At 34.8% G+C, this 18226-nt stretch overlaps 1 protein-coding gene across 6 annotated transcripts in view; it reads left to right on the top strand.

Annotated features, from left to right (window-relative positions):
• Positions 1-691: 691 nt before the first annotated feature.
• Iqub (IQ motif and ubiquitin domain containing) overlaps positions 692-18226 on the top strand; it is a 79488-nt gene continuing 61953 nt past the window's right edge. Inside the window, exons 1-5 of one of the 6 annotated variants that reach the window (XM_071612818.1) lie at positions 8070-9224; positions 10653-10765; positions 10862-11244; positions 14354-14488; positions 17994-18155. In XM_071612818.1, coding sequence (XP_071468919.1) covers positions 10764-10765; positions 10862-11244; positions 14354-14488; positions 17994-18155 — 682 coding nt within the window. In that variant the 5' untranslated portion in view covers positions 8070-9224; positions 10653-10763. Of the gene's footprint in view, positions 6993-8069; positions 10766-10861; positions 11245-12978; positions 13368-14353; positions 14489-17993; positions 18156-18226 lie in introns of those variants that run through there. The other 5 variants (XM_071612824.1, XM_071612821.1, XM_071612826.1 and 2 more) reach the window with 5 other exon arrangements.

Here is an 18226-nt window from a genome sequence, read left to right as displayed (position 1 = left end):
AAAATTTTAGTTTATTTTACATCCGTTTTAAATATGGAAGGGTGTTGAATAGTGGTTTAAAATCTGGGCTCAAGTCAGACTGCTTGGGTTTAATCCTTGGTTTCTCTTTAAACCTCTTTGTGCCTTAGTTTTCTCAGTAAAATGGAGCTCATACTAGATCCTCAATAAAATCTTTGTAAGCATTAAGTTAAAAATATAAGTAAGGTGCTTAGTAATAATACGTTTTACGTGCTATTATGAGATAGTAGCATAAATTTGTTGATATAGTAGGCACTTGCTGTTGTACACACCAAGTTCTCCTTTGTCAATTGCTTAACCTCTCCACTTGATATTTCTATTTTCTTGGATTCTGATTTTTTAAAAACCTGTAAGCTTAAATTGTGATCAGCATTTGTTTCAGAGAAACATTCATTTCCTTTCAAAAATGTAAATGTTCTTGGGGAATGGTTACTCCCCGACCTAGGTAACCACTGGGCACACCCCTACTCTGGGCCTGGTGCACTCAAGGAACTCCTCAGTGCTGGAGGGCGGGGCCCAGCAGGAGGGAGGGACGCTAAGGCCGTTGCTAGGATATGGCCTGCAACAGAGTCTTTTGAAGACTTGTGCTGCTTGGAAGAGCCTCCAAAACCGCTTGGTCCGGGATAGCTGTATTTATTAGCCAGGTAGGACAGGTGTGGCTGCCCTTTCCTTGGGATCCCCCGCGCTCTGCGGCTACCTGCCCAGTCCGGATGTTCCACTTCAAAAGCCTGAGAAGCGTCCTTTCTAGCTTCGCCTCTCTGATTTGGGATTTGCAGCAGCGTCAAGCTAGGAGGTGTACATCCCCTCACACCCAAAGTGCTTATCGCGGAAATAGTACAGAAGCAAAACGTAAGTGTAGCCCATGTCTGGCGTTAGAAAACATTTCACCTTCCCTCATTCCTTAGTAAGCCGAGGGCTTTCAGACTTTGCTCACCAGTCACTCTGTTCCTCTACTTCGGACTTCGCCTCTTAACAAACAAAAATTCACCAGGCCAATCTGGTAGAAAGCAGGACTGGATCTCTGTCCTAATACTTACACCAACAAGCTTTAAATGGTAAATGAAATCGTGCATTGCAAGTGACAAGGGAGCTTTATTTGGTATGCATTCATAATAGAAACTGCTTTTTATTTTAGTAAAATCAAAACGTTTAGATAATACATGAATGATTAAAAGTTCAAAGAGTGAAAAAAATGAGCCATGATCATTCTGCCTTTTACCTGTAGTTACACCTGTACATTGTACATACTGTTCTGCACTTTGTTTTTACATTCAATACTATATATTTTGGAATCAGTTTCCATCATTGATGGATTCACCTCATTTTATGTGTGTACTTACATTTCATTGTGAGAAGGTTTTCTAAGCATATGGTGAAATTTGAAACTCTTATAAGCAAAAATATGGATACATTTCACTACCTAACAATTTAAAACTTGGATATAGCAAAAGACAACATAAACAACACATGTAAGGGAAATATAACCACACACTTAACAAAAGAGTATTTAATTAAAACTAATAAAAAATATAAGAACACAAGGAAGCAGTCAAGGGGCTGTTCATGAGTCTGTAGTATGGTGCTGCCGTTTTGGAAAGCAATTTGATGGGCTTTAACAGAATTAAATCTGCATATTTGATTTGCTTATTCTAGTTCTAGAAATATATACTTACACTTGTATACCAAGGTAAAGGTACAAGGTGTTTGGGCAACAGCTAAATATAAAGTGGACTTGGTCCTGTGATGAAGTTGTTGAAAAGAATGAGGTAGAAGAGTATGTTTTACATAGAAATAAGTGTTAAGAATGGGTTACGTAAATATTAAATAAAAGTAAGTTGTAAAAGAATCAGTTTTAAATATATAATAATAATTTACATATATAAAGATATGTTTATATGATCATAAACAAATTTAAATATATAATTGTACCTTCATAGACAGTTTCTGAAAAGATAAACTCTAAACATTGCCTAACATTGAGAAATAAAATTAAGGTATCTGGCAAATAAGAAGATACACTTTCTATTTTATTCCTTTCTATTCTATTAAGTTTATTATTTTTTGTATGCACATATTGCTCTCTTAAAAATAATAGCACAGCAACAAAATTAACATCAGTAGTGGAAAGATATTAATTAAAAATGTGTTCAAACTATATGATGCTACCTCTTTAGGTCGAAATTTCACAACATTTTACATTGTGAACTGCAATGTCTGTGCTTTGTCATTTATATTTCATATTTGCTACAGTGAGTTTATATATATATATGTATATATATATTTATATATAAAAATGGAGCATGTTAATACACATATAGGGAGTATTAAGATCCATTATAATTAGCTACTTATCCTAAGTAGGTTAAGTAAAAAAAAAAATGCTGTTGAATTCTACTCAGTTTAAATCATAATCATGTTTTATGTTTTCAATTAAAAAAATGAAAGGCAGTTTCTGGTTATAACATCTTTATTTTTCTTCTGGATCTGACCACTACTAACATACCTTGGGGCATTGTTGAGTCTCAGATTAGAGGGAGATAACAGTTCCAAGGTTTTTTCTTGGTTACAAGTACCCCTTTCCTCTTCTTTTTTGATTTCCACTGATTCCTGCATTGAAATGACATACAATGTAGTGGTGTAGAAGCATGGATTCATATTGTCTGGATTTGAATCACAAATCTACTGCTTTCTTGCTCAGTCATCTTGAATATATTGTTTAACCATTTTGTTCTGATTTCTTATAACATAAGCACCATAACATCAACCTATCTATGAGGATTAAGTAATTAGTATAACTATTGGCTAGTAATTATGTTGTATTTTGAAAGTGTTTTTTCCTACTGAATGAAATGAATAATTTTTAATACCTCTGAGGCATGACTAATGTATAATTATCATTAGCTTTTTGGAAGTATTAGAAATAGTTTATTAGTAGTTAGCTAACATTTATAAAGTTGTTATTGTATGCCAGGAACTATTTGCTAACTATTTATGTACATTATTTTATTTAATCCTTAAAAGCATTTTTGATATTGAATCTATTGATACCCCATTTTGCAAGTGAGGAAAATGAAACTTAGGTTAAGAAACCTCTTTATCATAGTCATATAGTATTAAGAACAGTGAAAGGCTTGGATTTTGGCCCACCTGCAAACTAATAAATTTGCCTATCACTGTTTCTTGGGTTCTGGTCAGAGAAAAAGAACTCTTTGCAAAAGAGGTAGCCAGTGCTTCAAGTCTGTACCAATATCCCATGGCCTCCAAGTCCTATAGGGGTGACACAGGGGAATATGTTGGTCTGTTTTCTGTTACTATAATGAAATACTCACTATTGAGTAACTTATAAAGAAAAGATGCTTACTTACCCACAGTTTTAAAGACTGAAAGTCAACAGCATGATGCCAGTCTGGTAAGGTGTTGAAGAATGGCATCTTTATGTGGGAGTACTTGTGGGAGGGAACAGTTGCACTGCAGCCCAGAAGCCAGTGTTGATAGGGCTCTCTAGAGAACTAGCTCAGGATCCTACAGAACTACCTTAATCACTTCCAAGGGTGGCCCCAGTGATCTCCCAATAGGCGCTACCATTAAGGTCACCACCTTTCACCATTGCCATACTGAGGACCAAACTCCCAACACATGAACCCTTCTGGAACACACTCAAATGGTATCCAGACCAAAGCAGTAAGCCCACATGGGTGCCTGCATTTGGTCACAATGTACAGAAATGGTGAATTCAATTATTATCTACTATAATCAGTAGGTTTGTAAAAGGGTTTATAGTTTCTAATGGTGGACAAAGAACTGAGGTGAGGTGTAGAATGATATGATGAGGACATAGGAGGTGAGGATATAGAGTTATTATATCTTAGGAAGTATAGAAGAGAAATGTAAAGAAGAAGGTTAGTAGCAGGAGAATAGAGAGGAAGTGATTTTGGGTAGACAAGTAAGTGAGAAGACAGTAGAGTACATAAAACAAACACATATATTAAGAAAAATTTAAAAATGTTAAAATAGTAAAAGTTGGAGGAAAAATAAAGATTATATAACACAATAATCTTCAATCTCACCAAGTTTTCTGAGGAATGTCCACACTGCCTTGCAAAGTGGTTGCAACAATTTTCAGTCCCCCACATCCTCTCCAAACAATTATTATTGCTTATATTTTTGATTAATGCCATTCTTACTGGGGTGAGATGAAATCTTAGATTTATTTGTGTTTCTCTAATTACTAAAGATGTTGAACACTTTTTTATATATTTGTTGATCTCTTGTTTATTTTCTGAGAAGTGTCTGTTCAGTTCCTTAGCCCATTTATTCATTGGGTTGTTTGTTTTTGTGGTATTAAATCTTTTGAGTTCTTTATATATCCTGGAGATTAGTGCTCTCTCTGATGTGCATGTGGTAAAAATTTGCTCCCATACTGTAGACTCTCTCTTTATGTCAATGATTATTTCTTTTGCTGAGAAGAAGCCTTTTAGTTTAACTCCATCCCATTTATTGATTCTTGATTTTATTTCTTGCATTTTAGGATTCTTATTAAGGAAATCAGGGCCTAATCTGACATGATGAAGATTTAGGCCTACTTTTTCTTCAATTAGGTGCAGCATCTCTGATGTAATTCCTAGGTCCTTGATCCACTTTGAGTTGAGTTTTTTGCAGGGTGAGAGATAAGGGCTTAGTTTCATTTTGCTACTTATGGATTTACAGTTTTCCCAGAACCATTTGTTGAAGAGGCTGTCCTTTCTTCAATGTATGTTTTTGGCCCCTTTGTCTAGTATGAGATAAATGTATTTATGTGGGTTGGTCTCTGTGCCCTCTATTCTGTACCATTGGTCTACATGTCTATTTTGGTGCCAATATCATGTTGTTTTTGTTACTGTTGCTCTGTAGTATAGTTTAAAGTCTGGTATTGTGATGCCTCCTGCTTTACTTTTTCTTTTTTTGCTAAGGATTGCTTTGGCTATTCTGAGTCTCTTATTTTCCCAAGGAATTTCCTGATTGCTTTTCTAGTTCTATGAAGAATGTCATTGGAATTTTAATAGGAATTGCATTAAATTTGTATCACAGTTTTGATATTATGGCCATTTGGGCAATATTAACTCTGCCTATTCAAGAGAATGGGAGATCTTTCCATCTTTTAAGGTCTTCTTCAATTTCCTTCTTTAGTGTTCTGTAGATTTCATTGTAGATGTCTTTCACCTCTTTTTTTAGTTTGATCTCGAAGTATTTTGTATTTTTTGAGGTTGCTTATCATATTTTAAAATCATGAATATGTGTTGATTTTTGGCATAAGTATAGATAGTTTTTTTTCTTTTTGTTTGATTAATATAGTGAACTAATGAACAATTCAGATTTTGTAATGCTCATCTTTGCATCCTATATTTACTTACTCATATATCAGAGTCAAGATTTTTTTTGAGCAACTACTAGTTGTTAGGCCTGTTTCTGGATGTGAGGAACAGCATTGTTAAGGCAGAAAATATTCTTTCTCTCATGAAAGCAATATTCTACTGGGGATGACAGACATTAAGCAAGTAAGTGAATGAATAAACCATGATTTTCAACATTGATTAGATTTATGAATAAAATAAAACAGGGAGTGAGTGTGGTGTGCTTAGCTAGCCTCCCTGGAGAAATTGCATTTGAGCTGAGACATGACAAATTAGAAGGAGTCAGTTGCACAGATCTGTAGTAACACATTTTTGTTGAAAATATATAATGCAAAAGTCCCAGGGTAGAAATTGACCTTACACATAATAAGGCAGAAGAGTGGTTACAAGATGAGGTCAAGAGGTGAGCAGGAGCTAGTTCATTTCATTCTTTTGCATTTCTTCTTGGAAGGCACTGACAGCTTTGCTCTGAACTGGCTTTCCAAAGCTATTTCTATAATGAATAGCTTTGACAGAGAGAAAGTGCAGATCATTCTTTTTTCTGTATTCTAGTATAATAACCACAGTATCCTCCCCTGGGACAAAGGTTTGGCAGATCTATCTGTCTATCTATCTATCTATTATTTATTTATTTAGCAGTGCTGGAGATTGAACCCATATGCTAAGCAAACACAAAATACTTCACTACTTCTTTCCCTATTTGGATGCCTTTTGTTTTGTTTGATTTCTTGGCTAACTGCTCTAAAACTAGTACCATGTTGACAGAGGTAGCAGGAATGGGTATCCTTATAGTGTTCCTGATCTCAGAGGGAAAGGTTTCAGGTCTTCACCATGAGTTATGTTAGCTGTGGGCTTTATACATGTGGCCTTTATTTTGTTGAAATACATTCATTCTATGCCTAATTTATTGAGAATTTTTATCATAAAAAGATGTTAAATTCTGTCAAATGTCTCTTAGGCATTTGTTGAGATGATACTATGGTTTCTGTCCTTCATTCTGTTATATGTTAATAAATGCATGTTATATTTAATGATTTGTTGAACCATCCTTGCCTTCCAGAAATAAATCCCTCTTGATCATGGTGAATGTTCCTTTTAATATGCTGTTAAAATTCAGTTTGCTGGTACAGACTGAGTATTCCTTTCTCAAAATTCCTGAGACTGAAAGTGTTTGAAATTACAGAGTTCTTCTAGATAGGTGGGTATTTGCATGGGCTTTATCAATAAGTAGCCTTTACCTTAATCTCCAAATCTGAAATTCTCCTAAATCAGAGAAAAAAATGTTTTGAGTTTTAGGTTTAGTCATATTTCAGATTTCAATTTTGGATTATTGGTTTAAGTATGCTCAATATGTAGTTTGTTGAGGATTTTTGTATCTATGTTCATAGGGATTTTTTTTTTTTTTCATACTGAGGATTGAACCCAGGGCCACTCAACCACGGAGCCACACCCCGAGCCCTTTTTTGTATTTTATTTAGAGGCAGGGCCTCACTGAGTTTCTTAGAACCTCGCTAAATTGCTGAGGCTGGATTTGAACTCGAGATCCACAAACTGCCTCAAACTGTGGAGCCGCTGGGATTACAGGTGTGTGCCACTGTGCCCGGCTCCTGTGATCTTTTCTTGTAATGTCCTTGTCTGGCTTTGCTGTCAGTATAATGTTGGCCCATAAATGAGTTTTGCTGAAAGAGTTTGAGAAAGATTAATATTAGTTCTTTAAATGTTTGGTGGAAGAATTCTCCTTTTCTTTGTTGAGAGATGTTTTGATTACTGATTCACTCTCCTTAATCATTATTTCTTCATAATTAAGTCTTGTTAGGTTGTATGTTTCTAGCAGTTTACCCATTGGTTCTAGGTTATTCAATTTGTTAATGTATAATTGTTCATGATAGTCTCTTAATCATCCTTGTATATTTCCTTGGTATACAAATATGAGGATTGTTCAGTGGCTGAAAACCTAAAGAAATTTCTTGAATTTTTTCTTGATATTCCTTTCATTTTTTTCCCCTCTCATTCCACTGCCTCCTACCCCTTTGTTGTTTTGAAATTTCAGAAGTTTATTTTTGTTCTTTTATTTATTATATTTTAGATTTAGCTATACATATATAACTTAACCAGTATACATGGCTAAATCTCAAGTACACAGTGAAAGTTTTTAAACAGTAGAGGGATTGAGAACAGTCTGATTTTCCCCTTACAATTGCATATTATTATCTACTATTCTAATTCCCTACTATTATTTTATGTTGACAGTATTTGTATTTGTCTACATATTTATGGTTTTATGTCTTCACCTTTCCTTCTTGCACTTGGAAAACAATTTCCCTTGGAAATTTTTTTCTCTTTCCATGTATATGCTTGAAAAAATTTCTCTAGAGCCAGTAAGTTCCTAGTGGTAACTTATTTGTAAATGTTTCCATTTTCTTTCTTGAAAAATAATTATTCCGCGTGCATAATTCTATGTTGATTATTATGTTTTTAAAATTATTACACTTTTTGCCTTTGCTTTTGTTTTTCCAATGAGAAGTTTTCAGTCATTTTACTTTTCTTAGTATTAATATCAGCAAATTAAAATGATTTAAAGTGATGTGTGTGTGTGTGTGTGTGTGTGTGTGTGTGTATACATTTTTTTTTTAAACAACTGTTTGTTTTCAGGACCTTATATTCATCTTTGGTATTCTTTTATTTCTTAAAATGTACATGGTACATTAGGTATAGATTTATGTTGTACTAAATGGATCTGTGGGTTCATACTTTCTATCACTTGTGAAAAATTCCCAGTCATTTTCTTTTAAAACATTTCTTTTCCATTATTCTGTTTTCTCATTCTAATGAGAAAACTAATTTGACATGTGCCAGAACAGGGGCTGACAAACTTTTTCTGAAAAGGGTTCAACAGGGCATTTTTAGGCTTCATGGGGCATATTAAGTCTCTGTTGCATACTTTTTTATTTTTATTTTTATTTTACTTTATGTAGTGCTGAGGATCGAACCCAGTGCCTCAAGTATGCTAGGCAAGCGCTGTACCTCTGAGCCATAACCCTAATCCTGTTGCATATTCTTTATTGTTTGGTTGTTTTGTTATAACAATACAAAACTACTCTCAGATCTCTGAAAAATGTATGCTTAGCAAAAACATATGTGCTTGACTTTCTTTTTCTCTTCTCCATGCTCTTAATCATAGTTTCAGTCAGCTTTTTCACTGCTGTGACTAAATGATCTGGCCAGAACAATTGTAGAGGAGGAAAAGTTTATGTGAGGGCTCACAGTTTTAGAGGTTTTAGTCCTTAGAAGGCTGGCTCCATTCCTCAGGGCTTAAGGTGAGGCAGGACACCATGGAGGAAGAATGTGGCAGAGGGAAGCAGCTCACATGGCGATTAGAAAGCAGAGAGAGAGAGAGAGGTCTCCACTCTCCAGATACAAAATATATACCCCATAACCATACCCCAACAAACCACTTTCTTCAGCCATACCTCACTTGCCTCCAGTTACTACTCAGTTCATCCCATCAGGGATTAATTCACTGATTAGGTTAAGGCCATAACCTAATCATTTCTCCTCCAAACCTTCTTGCATTGTCTCACACATGAGGTTTTCAGAGACACCTCATATCCAAACCATAACAATCACTCCTATTTTCATATCCTTATCTCTTTGCAGTATTTGATATAAAATCTTATCTTCCAGTTTGCTAACTCTCTCTTCAACTTTCTCTAATACTTTATAGCTTACTTTTTGAGTTCAATGATTATTTATTTTTCAGATGTTCCAGCTCAAAAAATTTGTCCTCTAGTAGCCAGATATCTCCAATGACTAAGGGTGATTTTTTTTTTTTTCTCCATAAACATCTGTGCTCAATGGAAGCCCCAGAGAGATCTTTCCTACTTCCCTAAGGTTCCTAGGTTTAATTTTCCCCCAGCTGTTGCCATAGAAATGCAGCCTCAGGGCCCTTGTGATCTCCTCCACTCCTTGCTGCCAGCCTCTATAGGTAGGCTCCTGCTATATTGGCTCCTTGTCCAACTTCTCCTTTTGGCAGTCAGGTTCTGGAATTCTCTCAACTCATTTGGCCTAAGCTTTTAGATACTGTCACATTGTTTCCTACAACCAGGCTCTTAGTTACTGTAACTCTGGATGGAATCAACTCCAAACTCAGTCTAGATTGGTCAAGATGTTTGTTTCTGCTGTGATTTGTGAGAGCAGAGCTAATGCAGGGTGTATTCTCTGTGGGATACAGTGGCTCTGGAGCTGCCAGGTTCCTTGAAGCACTGCCGCAGTCTGGCTGGGCACACAATCACGAGCCACCACACAGCTTGTAGATTCAAACAGCAACTCTTTATTCCCGAACTCACACCAGCCGTCTACAAACACGTTCTGGGGAAATCCACGTTCTCTGCCCAAATCCACCTCCACTGGGCTTCTATCTCCCAAAATATACTGTCTGAATCCCGTGAGAACTCAAGGGGAACTCAGGCAGCAGGATACGCCCTATTCCTAGCAGGAATAATCTTAAACCTGGAACGCCCTAAACCCGATTATCCTAAACCGGGAACACCCTAATCCCGGATCCGCCCTGGTCCTTGAGCAAGGTCACCTAACTGCAATGTCACTGCAAAATGTCCTATTTCCACGAGTCCTTCCACTAAGCAACATGGGGTACGCTGGCAAGGAAATTGTCATACCTACTTGGCTAATGGCTCCCAGCAAAGCACCTAATCATTTGTAAGCCAGAAGCATAAATCTCATATCAGTTTTATATTCAGGAAAATGAAGTAGTGCAAAAAGTCCTTTTTTTTCCCCCTCTGGGAACTCTTTATTGGAAAAAGAAGAGATGGCAAGATATTTTAGACTATATTTTCGACATACTTGTTACAGAATATTACTTAAAATTGTTTTGAGATTATTTTTGTGATAATTTAAAAAAAATTTTCTGCGGTGTTTTTGAAGTAAAAATTCACCAAGGTTTTTAGCCCAATGACAGGCATTAAGAAAATGATCAACTTTTTTTAAAAAATGAGCACCATTTTATTTTTAAGATTTTTTTTTTTTTTAGTTGTAGATGGCTTCATGGGGCATGTTTTATTTTATTTATTTTTTAATTTTTTTTTGTGGTGCCAGGGATGAAACCCAGTGCCTCACACAGGCTAGGTAAGCGCTCTACCACTGAGCTACATCCCCAGCCCTATTTTGTATTTTATTATTTTTTTTAATTTTTAATTTTTATTTTTTTCATTTTTGTATTTTATTTAGAGACAGGGCCTCCTTGGGTTGTTTAGGGCCTTGCTTTTGCTAAGGCTGTTTTGAATTCCTGATCCTCCTGTGTCAGCCTAGCGTGCCCAACCGCACCCAGCCGTGAACACCATGTTAGTATGAACATCACTCTATGTTAGCAATGAGTTTGATATTTGGTGGAGAAACTCCTACATATGTAGTAAATGTGTTAATTTTTCTTGATATAGGAAAATGTCTGATCAAGAGGAAGAGTTTAATATTGAAAATACGGTTGAGCCAGAAGAACATGAGGAGGTTATTGACACTGTCAATATTCCAGCACCCTCAGAAGAACGTTCAGAGTTAGACATAAGTGAAGAGCATGAATCTGAACTAGAACTCAGTGAGCAAAGTGACATCAGCATTTTAAGCCTTGAATTGAACGAGGAAAGAAGACGCCTGGAAGAGGCTGTGTCTCCCAGAAAATCCTTGCCTGTTTCAGGGTATTCACCGCAGCCCAATGTGGAGTTCACCCAACAGGATTCAAATGAGGAGGCTCTGGCATTTCTGAATAAAATAAAGGCTATGAAGGAGTCTTTGCAAACATCAGTGAGAGAATCTTCAGCAACAGGTATTTCCAAAAGAAGATAGCATATTTCATTTCTGCATTTCAACGAAGAGTTGCTTTTCCTTGTTAATTTTTTGTTTATTTTTGTTTGAATACCTATTTTATATTTGTTGCTAGTTTTCCTTTCCCATGTCCACCAAATTTCCATAGTTATACCACTTAAAAAAGGATGAAAGCTTCCCTTTTCTTTTTTCTTGGTACTAGGGATGGAACTCCGGCATGCTTTTCGCTGAGCTACATCCCCACCCCATTTTATTTTTTATTTCCTCCTGCCTCAGCCTCCTGAGTTGTTGGGATTACAGGAATGCACCACAGTACCTGCTATGTGAAAACTTTTTTCTGTACTGCAATATCTACTCTTCTTCCTCAGTAAATGAACATCACTAAATTTTAAATTCACATTTACTTATTTATTCAAATAAATAAGTTTAAAATGTTTAGGGAACTTGAGAAATGGTAGAAAAATTATTAAGTACAATTACAGTTCTTTTGCATGACAACTTGGAATTGCTTTACATAGCTAGAAACCCAATTCCCTAGTTTCATATTCATTGATCATTCCTTGTACTATGCTGCTTTTACATATTTCTATAGTCTGCTTAGAGTTAACCATATATTTAGCCTTGGAAAAATCATTGTCTCTCATTTTAGGTCAATTTTAAAGCCCTAAAGCAGTGTTCATTATTTGAGCTGTGTGTGTGTGTGTGTGTGTGTGTGTGTGTGTGTATACTGGGGATTGAACTCAGGGACATTCAACCACGGAGCCACATTCCCAGCCCTATTTTGTATTTTATTTAGAGACAGGGTCTTACTTAGTTGCTAAGTGCCTCGCTGTTGCTGAGGCTGCCTTTGAACTTGTGATCCTCCTAACTCAGCCTCCTGAGCCACTGGGATTACAGGCGTGCACCACCATGCCTGGCCTCATTATAATATTATTAATAATAGAGAAGGGGAGAAGTAATAAGGTAGTTACACAGAAAACCATTAACTGACTGCCTTTTCTTTCCTTGTTCATGTGTTTTGAGAGTTTCCACTCATAGGATGGAGAACATGGGTTGTCATTTAATAATGATAATAGCAATAGCAGTTTGGCTGGTAAAATGTAAGTTTTGACTATAGTGGGTTGTTTAACCCTGTGTGGTATGTTCAGAAAACTAATTATGTTATACAATACACAATAGAACTGAGTATCTCTCAATTTCATTATTTAGTGTAAATTTGGATTCCATTTTTGGTGTTTCTATAATTCCCTGATATTGTAACTTAAAAACATGGTGAGTTTTTAAAATTAAAAAGTTGTTTTGACCCTGTACTTATCAAGCTTCCCTCAATATACCACCCATTCCAAAACTTAAGAATCCACTTAATCATTAATTAAAACATTAATCATTAATTAAAATTTTTTAAATTTTAAATTAATTAAAATTTTTAAACACATTAAACACAAAATCATTAAAATTTTAAACACATTAGGAAACTAGAAAAATCTGGTTTATAGCTATGTAAGGCAATTCCATAGCTTTTTGCACCAAGAAACAAAATAGCCTTCTGATAAGTTCTGTTTGGTATCTGAAAGTGTTTCTTTTGTTCATAGAGAACTGTGAGAACAATTTTTAATAAGTTTAAAGAAACTTAATATGACTAATGCCTAGTTAGATTTTTTTCCCATGGGAGTTTTGATAAATGTCTCAGCTTTTTGAAAACTGTCTTGGAAATATATAAGTTTTTTGACCTATAATATGATTACTTATTGCATCCTTTCTATTAAAAATGTTATGGTTTGGATGTGAAATGTCACCCCAAAGCTCATGTGTGAGACAATGCAAGAATGTTCAGAAGAGAGATGATTGGGTTTTGAGAATCTTAACCCAATTAGTGAATTGATCCCCTGATAGGGATTAACTGAGTGGTAACTGAAGTGGTAGGATGTGGCTGGAGGAGATGGGAATTGGGGGCATGGCTTTGGAGTGTATATATTTGTATTTGGAAAGTGGAGTCTCTCTCTCTCTGCTTCCTGATCATTATGTAAGCTGCTTCCCTCTGCCACAATTTTCCTCCATGATGTTACCTCACTTCAAGCCCTGAGGAATGGAGCTGGCCTTCTAAGGACTAAGACCTCTGAAACTGTGAGCCCCTAAATAAACTTTTCTTCCTCCACAATTATTCTAGTTTAGTTTTTTAGTCACAGTGGCAAAATAGCTGACTGAAACAAAAAGTTAAAGTCTATAAAGGTAAAATAATTTATAATATACCTATTCCACATAATTTGTGAATACATGATCATTTATGATAAGTTTTTAATTTTTAACACATAAGCATCTTTTAAAAAACTTTTTAGTTATATATGGGCACAATATCTTTATTTTGTTTATTTTTATATGGTGCTGAGGATCGAACCCAATGCCTCACATAAGAGAGGCAAGTGCTGTGTTACTGAGCCACAACCTCAGCCCTCTTTTTTTTTTTTTTTGCACTTGAGATTGAATCCAAGGTTGCTTAACCACTGAGCAACATACCCAACCCTTTTTAATATTTTATTTATTTAGAGACAGGGTCTCATTGAGTTGCTTAAGGCCTTACTAAATTGCTGAGGCTGACATTGAAATTGCAATCCTCCTACCTCAGCCTCCCAAATCACTGGAATTACAGGCATGTGCCACCTTGCCTTACTCAACAGCATCTTGATTTCCTATTTTGTAGGGTGGATTGTGAGCCATACAATGTAAACTTTTGTGAAAAGTAGTTACAATGGGGAGTTCAAATGCATTTCCAGGTTCTGAGACAACCTTTCTATTTCAAGGTCTCATTTTCTTATACTCACTAAACAAAAATGCTTGATTTTTAGAGCTACTTTTTGTACTTAAGTCATAATATAGGTGGTGAACATTGATGAAAAATTTTGAGATTATGGATTAATTTTCAAAGCCTAAGGTTGTAGCTCAGTGTTGGTCATTTCTCTTTAGATATCATTGTGGTGTGGTGGGGAAATATAGAAGAAATAACCTGTGTTTCACACAGTTAAAAGTCAGCCCATAATTCTGTTTGTGGAGTGTAGGTTACTGACCCTTGCTATATTTGATGATGCCTATTTATTTTCTCTTTTTATCTTTAGTAAGAGTTGTACTTATTCCTGTGGGCCAGGAAATTATAATGCCTTTTAAAGTTGACACTATTTTTAAACACCTCAAGGATCACTTTTCACACTTATTACATATCCCACCTTCTGTACTGCAGATAAGTTACAAAGGTAAGTTTGAAGGTTCATGAACTTATTAAGATTTCTCCTGTTTTAGTATGTAAACAGTCAAGACCTTTGATTTTTTTTAAACTAAATATCTACATATTTACTATTTTAGCATTAACTTGTGGTTATGTATTTATTCATTTAATTCCTTTTTATTAAAGACATTTGATTCTAGATATTTTGCAGATAGTGAAGGATAACAGAGAAACATGAAACAAGATTCCTGTTCTCAAATTGCTTGCAGACTAGTAAGGGGGAGAATTGCATGCAAGAGTTTCCATATAATGTGCAAATGCTTTATTGGAAATCTGCACAAAGAGCTATGAGAATAGGAAGGAAGAAATCTGGGAGATTATGGAATGTTTCAATTCATAAAGGTGATGATATTTGTGCTAAGTCCCAAAGAGATGAGAAAAACTGGAGCTTTTAGGAAGTGATAAGACATTTTGAGTGGCTGGAAGTAGATTTTGTATGTGGGATGGGAGGAGTTGAGATTGAAGAAATAAGATGAAGGATAATGTATAGAACAAGAAGACTGAAAATGGTATCTGAATATTGTATATGTTAAGGTCATTCCTGTGATGTCTGGTTTGTTTATATTTTGTGGATGATATTGAGAAGCCCCATTGAAGTTATATTAGTCTTGAATCATGATTGATCATGATTGGACATAGTCTTTGTAACTGTGATAGAGAACCAGACTAACCTAGTGAAAAGTGTATTTTTATACAATGTGTCTGAACAAATTCTAATATTTTAGTTTTAAAAGTCTTGGTATTGACTTATAAAGATGCTACACAATGTTTGCAGAGAAAAAAGAAGTTTCAAAATCAATTTTTAAAAAATCAATTTATAATGTATATACTCCAAAAGTAAGATTTGTGCAAATAGCACATTTAAAGCCCGACTAAGGAAACAAGGCTAAAGTTTAAATAATTATTAGTAATAATAATAATAATGATCATCATGATTAATTTATTTTTTTGAACCCTTACTATGTGTTAGTATGTCTGCAAAATGTTTTGCCTACATTATCATTTAATCCACACAGCAACCCTTTGATGTAGGTAGTATTATTAACTCTTTCTCTGAGAGAAGGAAACTGAAACTCAGGGAACATTTTTTTTATAAAATCACATGACAGATAAGTAGCAGAGTCTGAACTGAAATTGGAGGTATAACTCCAAAGAGGGAAGTAGCAATTGCTGGGCATTAACTCAAAGGTAAAGTTGAAAGTTAGAGAAGAGAACACTTTGTGACTGTAGTAGATGGCCAGAGGTACTTAGGGATCCCTGTCCTCTTCACCTTTCTTCTTTGTAAGTACCAGATATTATCACTGAGTAATAGGTTTATGTTAGCAGCAATTATAGAACAGCTTGATTTGATGCCAGCCATCCTCTAAGATAGATGATTTCTCCCGGACTGGAACTGGACCTCAAATTTCATGGGACTGCACTCTCTAAAGAAATAAATGGAGGAAAAACCAGAGCTCTAGGAACCTGTATCAGTTTTCTAGGTCTGTTGTAACAATTAATCACAAACTTAGTGGCTTAAAGCAGCACATGTATTTCTCTTACATTTCTGGGGGCCAAAAATCTTAAATCAGTCTCATTAGGATAAAATTGACGTTTCAGTTGGCCTTTCTCCCTCTGGAAGCCCTAGGGGAAAATCCACCTCCTTGCCTTTCCAGCTTCTAGAGTTGCATCCCTTGGATTCCTTGGTTCATTGGCTTCCTTGCATATTCAGAGCCACAGAATAGCAGATGCAGCTCTCTCTTTGCTTTGGTCATACTGTCTTGTCTTTTCCTCTGTAGCCAAATCTTTTTTTTTTTTTTCTTTTTATACAAGGGCACACATAAGTACATTTAGGGCTCAATAAGATAGTCCAGGATAGTCGCTGCATCTTAAAATCCTTAATCAAATCTGCAAAGTCACTCTTGCTATAAAGGTAATATGATGTGGACAAATTTGGGGCTATTATTCAACAAAGCCCATATGACATTCAAGTTAATTTTAAAAATTAAGAATGTAGGATGTGAAATTGAAATTCACAAATCTTTGAGTGTGTTTTCTCAAATATAGCCAAAGTAGTTTTGTGCTGTCTGATATATTTGTGGGTATAGCTTTTGTTATGTTCAAATTCAAAATTGTAATTGAGGAAGACCATACATTTGAAGATTGATAGATTCCATCAATGAAGATTCCATGAGACAAAACAGCAGCCAGTAACATAACATTATTGCATCTTCATGTGCTGTGAAACAGAGAAATGTGATCAGTTAATTTTTTAAATATACCAATGGCAGGGTGGAGTAGAGAGAGGGAAGAAGATAAAGTAGTACAACCACGACAACAAAAATAAAGCGAAGTTCACTTTTTTCAGTACAAAAGTGAGTCTAGTCTCCACCTTGGCATTAATTTATGTGTGTTTCTGACTATGGTAGGAGAGACAGGAAGGGATTATTTAGAATTCCGAGTCTATATTTATAAACACCAGAGGGTGAAATGGGTACTAAAATAATTATGCTTCCCCTGGAATGGATATGTGTAATATTTACATATAATATATGTGAATTTTCACAGTCAGTGTTTATAGTATGTGGTTCTGCTCATGCTATAGAATGCTTTTATTTTTAAATGTCTATAGAGTTTCATGATTATTATATTTATATATCTGAAGACATGAGAATTGTAGTTTTATTTATAATGCTGAATTTCAGAACAGGAATGCTGCTATAATCCTTCCTATTGTAAAATTTGATTTTTATTTTTTATTAATTATTATTTTAATTATACATATTTATGGGGTACCGTGTGATAATTTAATATGTGTATACAATGAATGTATAATGATCAAATCAGGCAACATTTATTTTTCCTTAAAGATTAAAATTGTTTTGATTAATACGTAAAAATTATACATATTTATGAGATAACAGTGTGATGCTTCAAAATGCACACATTGTGTACTAATCAAATCAGGGTAATGGATGTTTCCATTTCTTTATCATTACTTTGTATTCAAAGGCTTTAAGCTCTTCTCTTTTAGTTTTCATAAAATATATAGTAGGTTATTATGAACTATAGTCACTGTTATGGTATTTTCTGTACTATTATTACAGCAAGAGATGGAAAACATTCATACTATATTTAGTGATTAAGTGATATGTGTTCCTACAAGCACCTGGGATATTTTCCATCACCTTAAAATGAGTACATATGATTAGCCATTTCTAGAGACTGTTGTACATCATGGTGACTACATAGTTAATAACCGTACACTGTATACTTGAAAATTTCTAAGGGAATAAACTTTAAGTGTTCTCACCATACACATAAAAAATTATGTGAGGTAATACTTATATTAGATTGATTTAGTCATTTCACAATGTATACATATATCAGAAATTCATGTTATACACTATCTATTCATATATAATTTTATTTTATAACTAAAACAACAACAAAAATAGCCATTTTTTGTCATAAAACTTCTTAAAAATTTTCAGGAATAATTTTTAAAAATAATGAGACTTTAATACAATATGGAGTTAAGCCACAGGAAATTATACAACTGGAACTCTTTTCTACAAATCCAGATCAATATCCAATCAAAAGGATAGAGGGATTAAATGATGTCTCTCAAATCCTAACTGTCACTGTACAAATTGGTGAGTTATTTGATGTCTTTCAGATAAACTATGTTAGTTTTCCTTTGTAACTGAACTTCCATTCAGTCTTG

Source organism: Marmota flaviventris, chromosome 1, assembly GCF_047511675.1.
Source record: "Marmota flaviventris isolate mMarFla1 chromosome 1, mMarFla1.hap1, whole genome shotgun sequence".
Classification (NCBI taxonomy): Eukaryota; Metazoa; Chordata; class Mammalia; order Rodentia; family Sciuridae; genus Marmota; species Marmota flaviventris.
Note: the sequence above shows the minus strand (reverse complement) of the source record. Positions and strands in the feature narration are given on the sequence as shown.